General features: G+C 65.4%; 2 protein-coding genes across 3 annotated transcripts; one reads left to right on the top strand and one right to left on the bottom strand.

Moving 5' to 3' along the window:
- Positions 1–552: 552 nt before the first annotated feature.
- CHPF (chondroitin polymerizing factor) lies at positions 553–5,819 on the bottom strand. Its single transcript, XM_037398532.1, has 4 exons — positions 5,437–5,819; positions 3,718–4,282; positions 3,339–3,521; positions 553–2,836 (listed from the first exon to the last, which is right to left on the bottom strand). The coding sequence occupies exons 1-4, from the start codon at positions 5,745–5,747 to the stop codon at positions 1,574–1,576; spliced, it is 2,322 nt and encodes a 773-aa protein (XP_037254429.1). The 5' UTR covers positions 5,748–5,819; the 3' UTR covers positions 553–1,573.
- Positions 5,820–8,443: 2,624 nt separating this feature from the next.
- TMEM198 (transmembrane protein 198) lies at positions 8,444–13,779 on the top strand. 2 transcript variants are annotated; one of them, XM_037398707.1, is made up of 5 exons: positions 8,444–8,566; positions 10,539–10,789; positions 10,897–11,472; positions 11,708–11,916; positions 12,361–13,779. In XM_037398707.1, the coding sequence occupies exons 2-5, from the start codon at positions 10,600–10,602 to the stop codon at positions 12,505–12,507; spliced, it is 1,122 nt and encodes a 373-aa protein (XP_037254604.1). In that variant the 5' UTR covers positions 8,444–8,566; positions 10,539–10,599; the 3' UTR covers positions 12,508–13,779. The 2 variants fall into 2 exon arrangements, with proteins under 2 accessions (XP_037254604.1, XP_037254605.1); XM_037398708.1 differs by having other exon boundaries at positions 8,446–8,566; positions 11,708–11,898.
- The last annotated feature ends 93 nt before the right edge of the window (positions 13,780–13,872 follow it).

Consider the following 13,872-nt stretch of genomic DNA (forward strand, 5'->3'; position numbering starts at 1 on the left):
AGGCTGTTGTGGAGACAGCGTGTGTGGCAGGACACACAACTGTACCAGCCCCTTTTCCACCCACAGCTGGGGCTGAGGAGGGCTGGTCAGTGGGACCACAAATTTACAGCACCAGGAAAGAGGGAATTACGCAGAGCTCAGCACACTGCACACAGGCACCACAGCCTCCTGTGGCAAGGGGCTCAACACCCTGCTGCACCACCAGTGACTTGCAGCAGGTAACGATAGTCGGATAGCCCCAGGAACTGAACCATGGGCATCAGATAAGGTACAGGACCCCTGCTGTGAGCCCCGAGGGGCTCAAGCCAGCATTTCCAAGTGTCTGTTTGGCCACTCGATGGGCTCCCCCTCACCTCACTAAGGAGATGCAGTCACCTTTCAGCTCAGGTAGAAGATGCTGCAGGTGGTTTTGGGGAAAGCAGCATTTCTGCAAGGAAGCTGTCCAGCCAGCCGTAGCCAGATTTTATACGAGCAGCCAGCACCTGCCACCACACAAGACGCCCAGTGGGACACCCAGAGGTGCCCTGGGGAAGAATCAGCCAGACCCACCAGTTAATCTCTCCATTTTATTAGTGTAAATGCACCCCTCCCTCCTCTCCCCCCTATTAAATACAAACCAGGAGCAGAGAGCGGCTCCTCAGTCACTTTCTCCTTAGGAGATGCGCAGCCAAACCTTCTGCTGTGCCCACCAGGGCCGGGCACTGTGTCCCCTGACCCTGAGGGCGCCCCTATGGTGGGGAGGGCTCCCACCTCTGGCGGAAGGCTCTCGTCCAAGGGCTGCGACCTCCAACGTCCTATCAATACTGCGAAGGCCAAAGCGGCCTGGGTCATGGTTCCCATGGGGAGCAGCTCACAGTACATGAATACAGCAGGATCACCCCCTGTGCCCACCAGCCCTAGGGGCCAAGTACCCCCCCACTCCAACCAGCCAGGAGCGCTCCAGCTCACTGCCAAGTGGCAAAACCCCAAAACCACCTCCTTATTGCTCTTTTGGGGTGGGACATGCCCCATCCCACTGTCCAACCCTGTGGCAGGTGCAGGGATGTGCCCCCCCCCCCCCCCCACCCCGCATGACTGGGCCGATGTTCTGAAAGAGTGAGGGGCACGGCCCTGCCCCAGAACGCTGAGGGAACCACGAGGGATCACCCCCAGCCCCATGGCAGTCATGGCCCCACAGCAAGGGGGCCCTGGGCTCTGCATGCCCCCAGTCAAGGGGGGACAGCAAAGGACAGGGCAACCCATCACCTCCCGTCTGGGCAGCGGAGCCAGGACAGAGGGATGGTGCCAGCAGCCAGCAGCTCTGGGGCGAGGAGCTGGGCATCCCAACTCACAGCTCAGTGACTCCAACCCCACCTCGCCCTGGGGTCTGCACAGCCACGGCCGCTCTGGAAGGACCTGGGCACCCTGGGCTGGCAGACCCCGGCCCAGGCAGCCCCAGCAGGACAAGTCACAAGCTTGGGCACCAGCAATCCCTGCAGTTGCCGGGAGAAGGAAGACAGATTTGGGCAGCAGAAGAGGCAGGGTGGGCAGGCAGGCACAGCAGGGCATGGCCAGCCCCTCCATGCCCCTGGGTTCAGGTGCTGTTCCCCTGCTCCTGCTCAAAAAGCACCATGGCCAGCTGGGAGCGAGAGCCTACGCCCTCCAGGCTGCTCTGCACACAGCGGTGGTAGATCTCCTCGCTGAGCCGGGGGTTGCAGGCCTGGTTCCGGTAGCGCTGCAGCAAGGCAGGCTCTACAGCCCGGAAGACATGGAGATTGGAGTACTTGATGAACATTTCATAGATGTCCAAGGTCTCCAGGATGTCCTCATTCTCCTGCACATCACCTGCCATGCGGGTGCGTGCTGCCATGTAGTCAGCATTGTAGAAGCAGGCTTCGTGGAAGACGTCGCGGTCGAAGCGCCCTGCGTCCCGCAGCAGGTCCAGCGTGGCGGGAGGCACCTGGTTGTGGTAAGCAATGGCAGGGTTGTAGCCCTGGAAGTGGATGGGGAAGAAGACCTGCCAGTTGTTGATGGTGTTCATGCGGCAGCGGTTCAGGAAGTCAATGGTGACCTCTGTCCCCACACCAGCCACAAAGAAAAGCGTGTCCACGGGATGCTTCTTGGAGATGATGTCCATGACCTTGATTTGGGAAGGTGCATCTGTCTTAACACTGATCCATGGGATCTTCACCTCTGCATACTTGCGCTCATACTCTGTGATCTGGGCCTTCACGGGGGCAAAGATGTCATTCTGGGTGACCTGCTGGGCCTCAAAGGGGTCATAGATGAAGAGAAAGGTGAGAACCGTGTTCTCACTGCTCTCAAAGGCAGCTGCTGCATAAGCCTCCAAGAAGCGAGCAGCATGGTCCCGGTCATGGGCCGTCAGTGGCAGGATGACATTGATGCGGCTGGCCTCTGTCACATAGGGCATGGGGATGATCTCCACCTCACTGAGGGGCCGCACCAGGTGCACACGCTTGGTGACAGAGCGGCTGTGCCCCTTCTGGGTGACCACCTCCACCTGGAGGTCCAATGTGTACTCCATACCACGTGTGGGGTCGAAGCGTCGGTACCCATTCACCAGCTGCTGCTTGCGGACATGGAGCACCGGCTGGTACTTGCGGTTCAGTTCTTCCATGGCCGTGGCCACCACATCAGCCACGTCTGCCAGATCCGCGCCACGCAGCTCGCACTTGGGGGAGCCATCCATGCAGGCGTAGACCTGCTCCTCCGTGAAGTAGTCCCAGCGCAGCACTTCAAAGCGGGTTTTGGGCTGGAAGGGGGGTGGGATGCCAATGGGCCACGTGGCACCGTGGTCCCCATCAGCAGACAGGCTGCTGGCATTCTGAATCTCCAACTGCAAGGGAAGAGATGGAGGAGTGAGTACCAAGGTGGGCACAAGTAGGTCTTCCAGCTCTGGCTGCTGGCAAGCTGACACGCGATGCTCAGGGATCAGCTACTCCCAGCCCAAAGAGCAGTTCCAGAACAACTCTGCCTTCAGCCAGACTACTGTCCAGCACCTCAGGTCTGCTCTGAAGAGCACCCTGAATATGGCACACCACTTCCATTGGCAGGATCCACACCCTCTCCCACCCTGCCCAGCCTCTGCTGACAGACCTTAGCACCCTGCTGGCTCCATCACCCTGAACCACCACCACAGCTCCAGGACCCGTCCAGGCCCAAAGCTGTTCTCCAGCCAGCACTGCTGCCCCTGCAGCCACACAGGCTCATCTGACCCCATTCCACAGCAAGTTCAAGTGAGAAACCCTCACGTTAGAGGGGAGACGCAACAGAGCAATCAGAAAGCCCACAGGTATGACAGAAGGAGCCTAGACTCTCCCAACCAAGCCAGGTCTCACCTGAAGCTGCTGGATCTCCTGGTATGTCCTCTCAAGCTCCATCTGTGCAAAATACTTGTGCAGTCGGTACATCTGGAGGGGATCCAGCACAGGGTGGACAGTGAAAGCGCTCTGGAAACGGAGGTCGGTCTCCCGCTCGGGGTCCATGTTCTTCCCCAGCTCAAAATAGTGGTAACGCAGGCCCTGTGCCAGCCAGGAGAGACAGGTCACAGCCAGCCCTGACTCACACTCCCATCCCACTGGCTGCCAGCACAGCAAGCTCAAAGGACAACCAGGTGTGAGGGCTGGTCCCCCCAGGACCTGGGAGTCCACGGGAAGGTGGGCAAACACACTGGGCCAGGATCAGGCTCTCAGAGGCCATCTCTGCTGCAGGACCTACCTCATGCTCCTCGGCACAGTTGATGGCTGTGTAGTCAATGATGCAGCGGCCCAGCCACTCGTCAGGCCGGGCACTAAGGATGTCATTGCGGCAGCTTTCCAGGTGCTGCTGCAGGAGCAGGAGGAGGCTGCGGGACAGCAGGTAGCCGAACCCCCCATAGCAGTACCGTCCCTCTGTGTCCCCACCGATGAACTCCTCGGGACGGCCCAGGTAGAGGTGGGTGTCGATGCTGAGGTGGGCGACCAGGCGGCTGATGCGGTGTGCCTCTGTGTAGGTGTCGTCTTGCACCAGGAAGAACCAGTCAAAGTCATTCACGTAGTGGTCCAGGAGGTACCGGATGGTTTGGTACATGTTCCAGATGGGCCGCTCGTCACTATGTGTCACCACCGTCATGCCATGGGGCACCTTGCGGCCCCGTGTGCCTGTGAAGTACACCAGGCGCTCCAGGTGGTGGGCTAGCGTGCGGTTGACAGCCACCCCCAGGGTGTTCAGCGTGCTCTTGGAGGTCAGCACACCCACGAAGAGCCGCTGCCGCATCCCCAGCTCTGTGCTGATGTAGCGGGTCCTGTAGGAGGGAGAGAATGTCTGGCTCCAGGGCACTGCACCCCACCTCGACCTCCATGCTCCCCCTCCCCCCACAACGGCACAGACCTTGGCTCCTCTGCAGGAACTGCTCTCAGGCTTCAACTACATGTGCGAGACATCACCCCAGTGGCTCTGGCTGCCACTTTGCTTGGACCAGAGGCACAGCACAGCGCCCTGCTGAAGTCCTCCCTGCCAGCCTGAAACCTCCCTTCCCATGAGCCAGCCAGCCTGGCTCAAAGCAGAGGCTCGCAAGGGGCCGAGCACGGCTAAGAGAGGGAAGCAGGGCTGCACGCCCCAGCTTCAGCAGGGACACAGACCAGCAGGCACCCAGCCATGATGCCAGCCCTGGCTGGGACAGCCGAGCTGGGAAGCACCTTCCTGCCCGGTGCAGCGCCCTGGCGCAGGCAGACGGGCCGTGTGCCCTCCCGGGGAAAGCCAGGCCCCGCTGCAGTGGCTGAAGCCAGCGTGGGGCCAGCTGCGTCCCCCTCCCCAGCTGCCCCACTCACAATGACTTTCAAGTTTAATTCCCGCAGCCCGGCGCGGCGGCAGGAAGCGACCCCCCCCCCCCCCCCCCCGCCCCGCCCGGCACACACTGGCCCCATTCAGACCCCTCCGTCCGACCGCCCGGCCGGGACAAGGAGGCCCTTTCACTGCCTGCTCCCTGCCAGCCCGGGGACGCCGGGCCGGGCCGCAGCCGGCCCCGGAGCGGGCTGGGGTGGTGGCGCGGGGTGGGGACGTGCCGCCGCGGGAGGGTCCGGGCCGGGGCTGGGGACCCGGCAGCACGTGCCGCAGCAGGCAGCCCTGGCACCGCGGGCAGGAGCGGGAGGCTGTTCCGAGCGCTCCCGAAACAAACGGCGGGGTGGAAGGAGCGGTAGAGGGAGGGAGGAGGCGGCGGGGAGGAAGGGAAGCAGCGGGGAAAGGCGCTTGCAGCGAGAAAAACCCGGCTGCAGACCGGGGCGGCCGCAGGGCGGAGGCAGCACACCGCCGGGTCACCGGGAAAGCCCCCCAGTACCAGCCCAGCGGGCAGGCCGCCCGCAGCCGGGCACCCCGAGCACCGTAGCCGCTCGCATCGGAAGCCCGGCTCCTGCACCGGGGCTCAGCTCCCCCAGCCCGGCCCGTCCCGGCCCCCCGCACCTGACGGCCTTCTTGGCGGCCCTGCCGGGGCTGGGCGGGCGGTAGGGTACGACGCGGGGCTCCCAGCTGTCGGCGCCCAGCCCGGCGGGCACGGCGTTGGGCCTGCGCGCCGCGTTGCCGTTGGCGTTGCCGGGGCCGGGAGGCGGCGCGGGGCCGCCGTCGGGGCGCAGGTGGGCAGCGGGGCGCGGCGGCGGCCCGCAGGGCTCCTCCACCCAGGTGACGCTGAGCAGGCTGAGGGTGAAGCCCAGCGAGACGCCGATGGCCACCGGCCCGGCGGGCCGCAGCACCGACAGCACCAGCGACAGCCGCATGGCCGGGACGGGACCGGGGGCGGCTCCGGCTGCCGCTCCCGCTGGCGGCGCCGCCGTCCGACGTGTCACCCGTTGGCCCCGCCCCGCTGCGCGTCACCGCGGGCGGCCCGCCCCGGCCAATGGGCCGCGCTCCCACCGCCGCGTCACGGGGCGGGGCGGGCCCCGCCGAGGGGAGCCGGGGCGGCGTGGGGGCGGGCCGCCGTCGCTAGGAGACCGCGCGGCCGGCCCCCGCCTCCGGCGCCCCCCGCGCCGACCCGGCCCTGAGGGGCGGGGCCCCCGCGCCGCTTCCCTCCGGGGCCCGGGGTCGCCTCGGCGGGGCTGGCCGCGGCACACGGCGTCAGCCCCCACGCCTTTTGCCCCCGGCCCGGCGAGCGCATTGGCCCGGCCCGCCTGAACCGGCTATAGCGCGGGGCTGCCCGGGCGTGTGCGGCGGGGCTGGGGCAGAGCCGGCTCTGCGCTCGCGGGGCCGGGGAGCAGCCACCGCGTTGCCACCCCCCGGGACAGCCCGAGCCGCCACGCTGGTGAACTTCCGGGGGTCTTGAAGCACGTGGTTGCCCGGGGGTCTTCCAAAAAAGCGTGGGCAGCGGCACCGGGCCCTACTTGCGCATCCCTGGGAGATGGCCGCGGCAAGGCAAGGGACACAGGGCTGCGGTCGGGAGCCTCGGAGGCCAGGCCATGGGCTGCCGAAGGCGCCTCGGGAGCCGGGGCAGTGGGCGTGCCGGAGGGCAAGCAGCGGCTGGAAAGCCTTTGGATGGGTGGCTGGAAAGCCTTTGGATGCAGAGCAGCAGACCGGTGCGGTACAGGAGGAGGGTGGGCAGAGTGGCAGGGGATCCCAGCAGCAGGGACCCTCATCCTGGGAGTCAAAATGGGACCGAAGAGGTGGGCCTTTCCAGCTGGCGGCCAGGTCACCGTCCCGCTATGAGCTGTGGTGCCAGCCACCATCCCACTGGCCACCGGCAGACAGCCCTCCGGCAGGCAGAGCTGGTGAAACTGGCTCAGGGCAGAACCTGCTGCACACACGGAGCCTCCGGTGCAGGATGGATCCAACCCAGAAGCTGCAAGGCCGGCAGCCCTATGTGGCTGCTCAGCGCCGGGCGCTACTGAATAAGGACGACAAGGACCCGTCCTTTCTGCCCATTCCCAGCCCATGGCTCTGCTTCCAGCAGTCCCACAGCTGTCAGGACTCTCAGATGCCCCTGGGTTTACTCTGGCTGGTGGGAAGCCCATCCCACCCTCCCCATGAAACACAGCCTGCCTGCCCCGGGGACTGCCGGCCGCCCACAGAGCACAGCAGGGCACTGAGGGCGGGCAGGAGCCTGCTTGGCTCCAGGGTCTCTTTCATATTCTGGAACAAAGCAGCCTGTTTTCACCAGGAAGTGGTTGGCAGCATCCCACCCCCCAGAGATACGGGACCATCATCCAAGCCCAGCTCATTTTCATAGGCCTTTTTCTCCTGAATAGGCCAAGAAAAGCAACAGGCAAAGGCAGTCACGTGGAAAGCAGTTTAATGAAGAACATATAAAAACTAGAAGCGGAGGGAATGCGATGGGACGAGGAGATGCCAGAAGGCAGAAAGATGCAGAAGTAAGAATGAGCACAGATTTTCATGGACAAAGGCCAAAAAGCAGGCACGATCATAAACAACCGGAGTCGCCTGTTTTCTGTACACAGAGGAACGTGTTAGGAAATAGATGTGTTTGATTTCCTTTACAGGTTGGAATATTTAACACTGGTCACCTTATACAAACCCGGATGATTTTGCATGAGTGATGAGAGGTTCATTCTGAAACGACCCTGCTGATCTCAACTTGCATTTAGGTAGAGGTGCAGGTTGGACAAAATCCTTAAGTTTTCAGAAGTAAAACTCTGAGCTCAGGAAAACCACACGGAGACAAAGCTGTTGGGGGCAGAGCGACCACCTCTGTAGGGTCAGCCTGGGCAGAGGCTACGTCCAGGCCCCCCTGCATGGCCCCAGGGGACCGCGCGGGGGAGGTGGCTGGTGGGCAGCAGTGCCGTTCCTCCGGCAGCCCCTTCGCAGCCCCCCACCAGCTGCAGCTCCTGCCTTTGTCTCCCTGGTGCTGGCGTGAGGCTGGGAAGGGGCTGCCAGGGGAACGGCTGCTGCTGCCAAGAGACTTATCCCTGCCAGGATTTCCCGGGGGGTCTCTGAGCGTCGCAGCCGGGAGGTGCCAGCTCCGGGGAGCTCTGCCTCCACAGAGCTCCGTGTCCTTCCGTCTGCCTGCCCCGCTTGCACCTCCCGGCCGCTCGCAGGGGGACCCGTGTGCACCTTTGCCCCCTCCGAACTCCGGTGCCGCAGCCCCTGCGGCACTGGCACAGGCCCCTTGCTCACTGCACACAGCCCCTGTGCCCGCCGCCCCCGGCGCTGGCAGCGGCCCCGCCGTGCACGGCGCTGCACGCACCTGGCACGAGGCTCCCCGCGGCGGTCACGCCCGCGCCCCCGCACTCCGGGCCCCGCCACCCCCGCAGGCCCCGCGCCTCGCACGCGGCCCTGTTCCGGCTCCGCGGCGCGCGCCCCACCACGCGAGCCCGCGCGCGGCCCGGGTCCGGGGCGCGCCACAGCGCACGTGCCGCCGCGCAGCCCGGCACCCCCGCCACACGCCCGCTCCCCCCCAGCCCCGACCCTCTCCCCGCCGAGGCCCCGCCCCCCGGCCGGCGCGGTGACGCGGCGCGGTGACGTCAGGCGGAGCTGTCCGCTCAGCACCGCGCGGCGGGCCGCGCCGCCAGCATGCGCGGGGGCCGGGGCCGGGGTCGGCAGCGCCGGGCGCCGCGGGGCCGCCGCCGCTGCGGGGCCGGGAACGCAGGTGGGAGCGGGCGGGGCGTGCCGGAGGCGGGGGGGAGGGCGGCACGTGGCGGGCCGGCGGGCGCGGGGCTCACCGGGTCCCTCGGGAAAGGGGTCGGGTACCGGGCTCCCGCCCCCCCCCCCCATCCCCGGGCCCGGGGAGAAGAGCGCGGGGCCCGGGCCGAGCGCGCAGGGCCCGGCACAGCGCCCCCGGGCCCCCCGCCCCGAACAAAGAGAGGGGCGGAGCGGCCCCGCGCCCCGGCGGCCTTGCGGCCCGTCGCTTAGCAACGCCGCGCCCGCCCCGCCGGCCCGGGGCCCGGCAGCCCGCCGGGGTGCGAGCGGGGCCGGCCGGGGGGCGGTGCGGTGCGGGGGAGCGCCGTGGCGGGGGCCGCTCCCCGAGCGCTGCCCCCGGGTCCCGCCGCGCCGTGCCTGCGGGGCGAGGAGCGGAGGGCAGGGGACCCGGGGCAGGCCGCGACGGCGGGGAGCCCGGGGCTGCGGGGAGGGCGGCAGCAGGTGGGCAAGTCCCGGCGCCAATGAGCAGGCGCTGGGCTCCCCTAGCAACAGTGCCCGCGCCAATGGGCGCCGGGCGCTGCCTGCAACGCTGCCTGCAACGCTGCCCGCAGCCTGCCCGCGACCCGCCGGGGAGCGGCTCTCCCGGGCAACCTCGCCCCACTGCCCCGGTACCGGCCTGCCGCGGGCCGAGGGGCAGAGCGCGGCCCCTCGCTGCGCTCCCCGTGCCCTGCCGTGCCCCATCCCCGCCCTCCCGGCGCGCCGGCCGGCGGAGCCCTGCTTCACCCCGCACGGCATCGGCCGGGCTCCGCGGTTAAAGTCCAATCCTGCTTGGCATCCCCCGCGGGGGCCCAGCGCTCGCTGCCCGCTCCCTGCCCGCCTGCTTCCCCGGGATTAGGCGCTGCGCTCGGCTCCCCGCGGGGATTTGCCCCGGCTGGTGCTGCCCTCCCCGGAGGGAGGGAGGCCGGCGGCGAGGGAAGAGGCGCTGGTGGAGCCCCGAGGTGCCGGGCGATAGGGAGCCATGTCTGCAGCCTCTGCCCTCTTGCCTGCACCTTCCCCGGGGCATCGGTTCTGGGAGCAGTCCTGAGCAGGCTGCTTTAACGCGGCACTTGGAAGGACTGGCACTGGCCCAGGGACGACCGGTGACAATAAACTAGTCCTAAACCAACTGAGCCTGGAAAGGGACCAAGGGAGCAAAGGGATGCTGGAACTGGCTCCAGGTGGGAGCAGGCAGACGGCGGCTGTAATTAGGTTTAAAGTGGAGCTGGATCAGTCTTTGCGGGGGATTATGACCCCTCCGTCTGAGTCAGCACTGCAGGGGGTCTGGCGACTGCCAATTTGGTATCCCAGCACACCCATGGCATTGCGGGTGAGCCCTTGGATGAGGGGCAGCACCAGCTGGGGCCAGTCCCCCTCCAGCCCCATGGGTCGGCGTGGGAGGGCTTGATCCGACGTGGAGGCCCACTTTGTTTTTACAAGGACACTAGGAGCTGGAGTGAGGATGAAAAATAGCCAGAAATATGATTAGAGGATTGGAGAAAATGCCTTGGAGTACAAGCTTAAGAGCTCAATCTGTTTAGCCTATAAAAATAGAAGACTGAGGGGTGACTTAATTACCGAGCATAATTACTTCACAGACAGAAAATACCAGGTAGTGGAAGTCTCCCTTTAATTGAGCAGGGAAAGGGTGCCGGAGAGCCAGGGGCAGGAAATTGAAGCCACAGACAAATTATAATGTGCTGCGTCCTGGCAGTGAAGCTCCCCAGGGGTGCAGGCGGGTTCTCTGGGGACAGTGTGTCCCTGCAGCCACCCATTGGGTGACGGGCTGTGCCCCCACAGGTGAAGCTGTTCCCCCATTCCCTTCCTTCCCACGCAGGAAGCGAGGGGACAGAGTGGGTTTTCTGGTGGCTGGGTGCCGAGCGGTGGGCTTCGCCATCAGGTGTGTGCCAGTGGTGCATCCATCCCCCTTCTCTCTGTCTCCCCAGCTGTGGCGGGTTCCAGGGTGCAGTTTTGCCGGCGAGCCATGGGGCAGGAGCGGAGATTTTGATGCCTCTCCCAGGAGTCCCCAGAGCCATGACTGCAACTGTGCAGACGCTGCGGTTCAAGCTGCTGCCGCATGAGCCAGGCCAGGAGTGGGGGCACAGCTGCCAGCAGGAAATCGAGCGTCGCTACCAGGTGGTGCCCTCGGTGGTGTGTGCCATGTGCTGCCTCTTTGGCATCATCTACTGCTTCTTCGGTGAGCCAGGCCAGCCTGACGGCTGGTGGGGCAAGCAGGGAGAAGGGCAGGGGGGAGCTGGAGGGGTGCTGGCCATCAAACCCCTGACTGCGGTGGTCTCTCTACAGGCTACCGCTGCTTCAAGGCCGTCATGTTCCTGACAGGGCTGATGTTTGGCTCCATCATCATCTTCATGCTGTGCTACAAGGAGCGGGTGCTGGACACACAGCTGAGCGTGGAGGCCTCAGTGGGCATCGGGCTGGGCATCGGTGTCCTGTGCGGGCTGGTCACCATGCTGGTGCGCAGTGTTGGCCTCTTCATGGTGGGGCTGCTCCTGGGGCTGCTGCTGGCAGTGGCCACGCTGGTGGTGATGGAGCAGTTCTACCACCCACCGACAGTGTGGATCCCCATTGCGCTGCTCCTAGGCGTGGGGATGCTCTTCGCCGTCCTCACCCTGCAGTGGCAGCGCTTCTTCACCACCCTCTCCACTGCTGTCTTCGGCAGCGCCGTCATGACCGTCACTGTTGACTACTTCATTGAGCTCTTCCTCCTGGTGCAGTACATCTATGAGCGCATCAAGGTGGCCCCTGCTCGCCCCGTGTGCTGGTACAGCTGGGTCATCCTGGGTGTCTGGCCGCTCCTCACCACGCTGGGAGTCCTGGTCCAGTGGAAGGTCACGGCCGAGGGCTACTCCCACACAGAAGGTATGTGGGGGCTGGGGGAGGTGGACGTGGCACAGGGTGAGTGCAGGAGCTGAGGGGTCTGGGGGCTGGAGTGGAGTTTCCCAACACCTGCTTTGCATGCACAGATAAGCGGTTTGGGACACTATGGGCACACAGCATACAAGGGGAGGCCTGGGTGTGTAGAGCTGGGTCTGGTTTGGGTGCCGAGCTGGTTTGGGTGCACTTCCTGGCACTCACAGGCCCCTCTACCCCACAGTGATCATCAGCCGGCAGCAGCGTCGTGTGCAGCTGATGCGCATCAAGCAGCGGGAGGACCGAAAGGAGAAGAAGAAGAAGCGGAGACCCCACCACCCACCGCCCCACCAGCACAAAGCCCACCCACCTGAGCCCGCCTACCGCCGCAAGCCCAACCCTGTGCGCCGCTTCGATGGGGACGTGCTCTCCCCCGTGAGTCCTGCACCCAGGGTAGAGATCTCCCCCAGCCTCTGCAGGCCTTCCTTCTCCATATGGGTGGACTGGGGTGCAGAGAAGGGAGAGGTGCCCAGGCACCAGCCGGCATCCAAGCTCCTCAAGGGACGAGGCTGGGGTATCCCAGGGACCAGGCAGCTCAAGAGGGGCTGAGCTGGCACGTGCCCACTGTGGAGCACTTCAGCCTTTGTGAGCAAATGTAAACTGGTGCCCAAAAGTGCTGCAGCTGCAGTAGAAACAGACAGTGGGCAAGGTGTAAAGCATGTGCCCAAGGGATGGGGCTGTGCACCCTGCTGTGGCCAGCCCCCAGAGGGCCTGAGTGCTGGGCTGAGTGGGATTGCACAGGGTTCTGGGGGGCTGCTGCAGAGCTTAGGGTGGAGTGGGATGGAGTGGGCCAGGAGCAGAGCCCCCCTCACTTTCTGTCTTCCCTCTCTCAAGCAGAGCTACATCCAGAGTTTTCGAGAGCGGCAAACAGGGCCATCCCTGAACAGCCTCATCGCCAGCTCCCACGCCGTGGTGGACCTGGACTATGACTGCAGCTCCACCGTGCCCCTCACCACGGGCTCTGGCCCCGCTGTGAGGGTATAAGCCAACCCAGTGACCTCGAGCGACACCAGCACCCCAGCCTGCTCTGACAGACCCCCTGGGACAAGTGGGGCTGTGCCCTTGACCCCAGACAACCAACTGCAGCTTGGGGCTGCAGATGGACACCCTTCCTGGGGACATGTGAGACTTGGCTGGGCAAGCCCTGGCTGTCCACGGGGCCCGGAGGTGCTGGGGGAGCCCTCCGGCAGGGACTCAGCCCAAGGACTGGGGACACCAGTACCCATGGACGTGTGGTGTGAGTGGCTCTGCTGGGGCGGGGAGTCCCTGAGCCCCTGCTGCTGAGCTTCCCTACGGCCTGGGCATGTTCGTCCTGCATCCCAACATTGCCCTCCCCATATTTGAGCCCCCCTTCCCTGAGTGCAGCTCCCTGCGCCTGTTCCCACCCCATCACACCCCCCAGCGACTCCCCAAGTGCCTGTGCCCCACATCCCTTCCTCAAAGAGCAGGTCCCACAGCCCTTGCCTCCCCAGGGACTTCCCTGAGCATGCGTGCCCTGTCCCACCCTGGCCCTGGGAGCAGCTCCCAGGCAGCGCTTCCCAAAACCTGCCTCCTCAGGAGGTCCCCCTGCTCTAGCCACCCTCCCTGCCTCCCAGAGTGGCTTGCCTCTCCCCACTTTTCCTGAGCTGGACCGGGGTGGTCCTGGGGCAGGGGCTGCCAGGGCCGAGTGGTTCCTGAGGTGATGCTGGCAAGTGGTGCCTGTCCAGCAGGAGCTGCACTGGTGGGGTGCACTGCACCCATCCCTCTCCAAAATGTTTTGATGGGAGACAGGACACTGGATCCAGCCTTTGGGCAGAGGCTGGGCTGCCTCAGGGATGCGGGGACCCCTGCAGCGTCAGAGGCCGTCGCTGTTTTGCTGGCGACTGGATTTTATAGTGGCTGGGGGGAGGGGGGCCCTGGTGTCAGGCTGAGCCTCCAACAGGGGCAGGGCAGGAGCCCCTGCCCAAAGCACCACTGTGGGCAGAGGCTACTGCCTTGTATATATTTCTCTTGCTGTGATTTGTATTAATTTATTACGGAGTGAGCCAGGACTTCCCCATGGCCAGGCAGGCAGGATGGTGTGAGACTGGACTGGGGTGTCCCCCTGTTTTGGGCCCCCCAGCCCAGCCTGGCCGGCCCCGCTGCCCCGGGAACTGCATGTTTCTGCCAGGCGCCCGTGTCCCTGCAGCGCCGTGCTGCTGTCCCCCTTTTCAGTCTCTTTTGTAAATGTGCCAAACGCTGCTGAGGCCATGGCCGCACAGTAAAGAGCCTTTCAGAGCCCGGTGTGTGGGGCTGGGGGATGTGCTGGGAGTGAGGGTGGGGGCCGAGGGCCAGGCTCCCCAGGGATGCTGGGTGCGATGCAGAGTGGTG

This window comes from Falco rusticolus, chromosome 8 (genome assembly GCF_015220075.1).
Source record: "Falco rusticolus isolate bFalRus1 chromosome 8, bFalRus1.pri, whole genome shotgun sequence".
Lineage (NCBI taxonomy): Eukaryota > Metazoa > Chordata > Aves > Falconiformes > Falconidae > Falco > Falco rusticolus.

Bases quoted from the DNA above. Each gene is read 5' to 3' on its own strand.
- CHPF (XM_037398532.1), bottom strand. From the start codon at position 5,747: ATGCGGCTGTCGCTGGTGCTGTCGGTGCTGCGGCCCGCCGGGCCGGTG. The intron at 4,283-5,436 runs GTGCGGGGGGCC...TCCCTCCTACAG, and splicing joins GCCGCCAAGAAGGCCGTCAG to GACCCGCTACATCAGCACAG. The intron at 2,837-3,338 runs GTGAGACCTGGC...CTTCCCTTGCAG, and splicing joins AGGAGATCCAGCAGCTTCAG to TTGGAGATTCAGAATGCCAG.
- TMEM198 (XM_037398707.1), top strand. From the start codon at position 10,600: ATGCCTCTCCCAGGAGTCCCCAGAGCCATGACTGCAACTGTGCAGACG. The intron at 11,473-11,707 runs GTATGTGGGGGC...TCTACCCCACAG, and splicing joins GGGCTACTCCCACACAGAAG to TGATCATCAGCCGGCAGCAG. The intron at 11,917-12,360 runs GTAGAGATCTCC...TCTCTCAAGCAG, and splicing joins CCGTGAGTCCTGCACCCAGG to AGCTACATCCAGAGTTTTCG.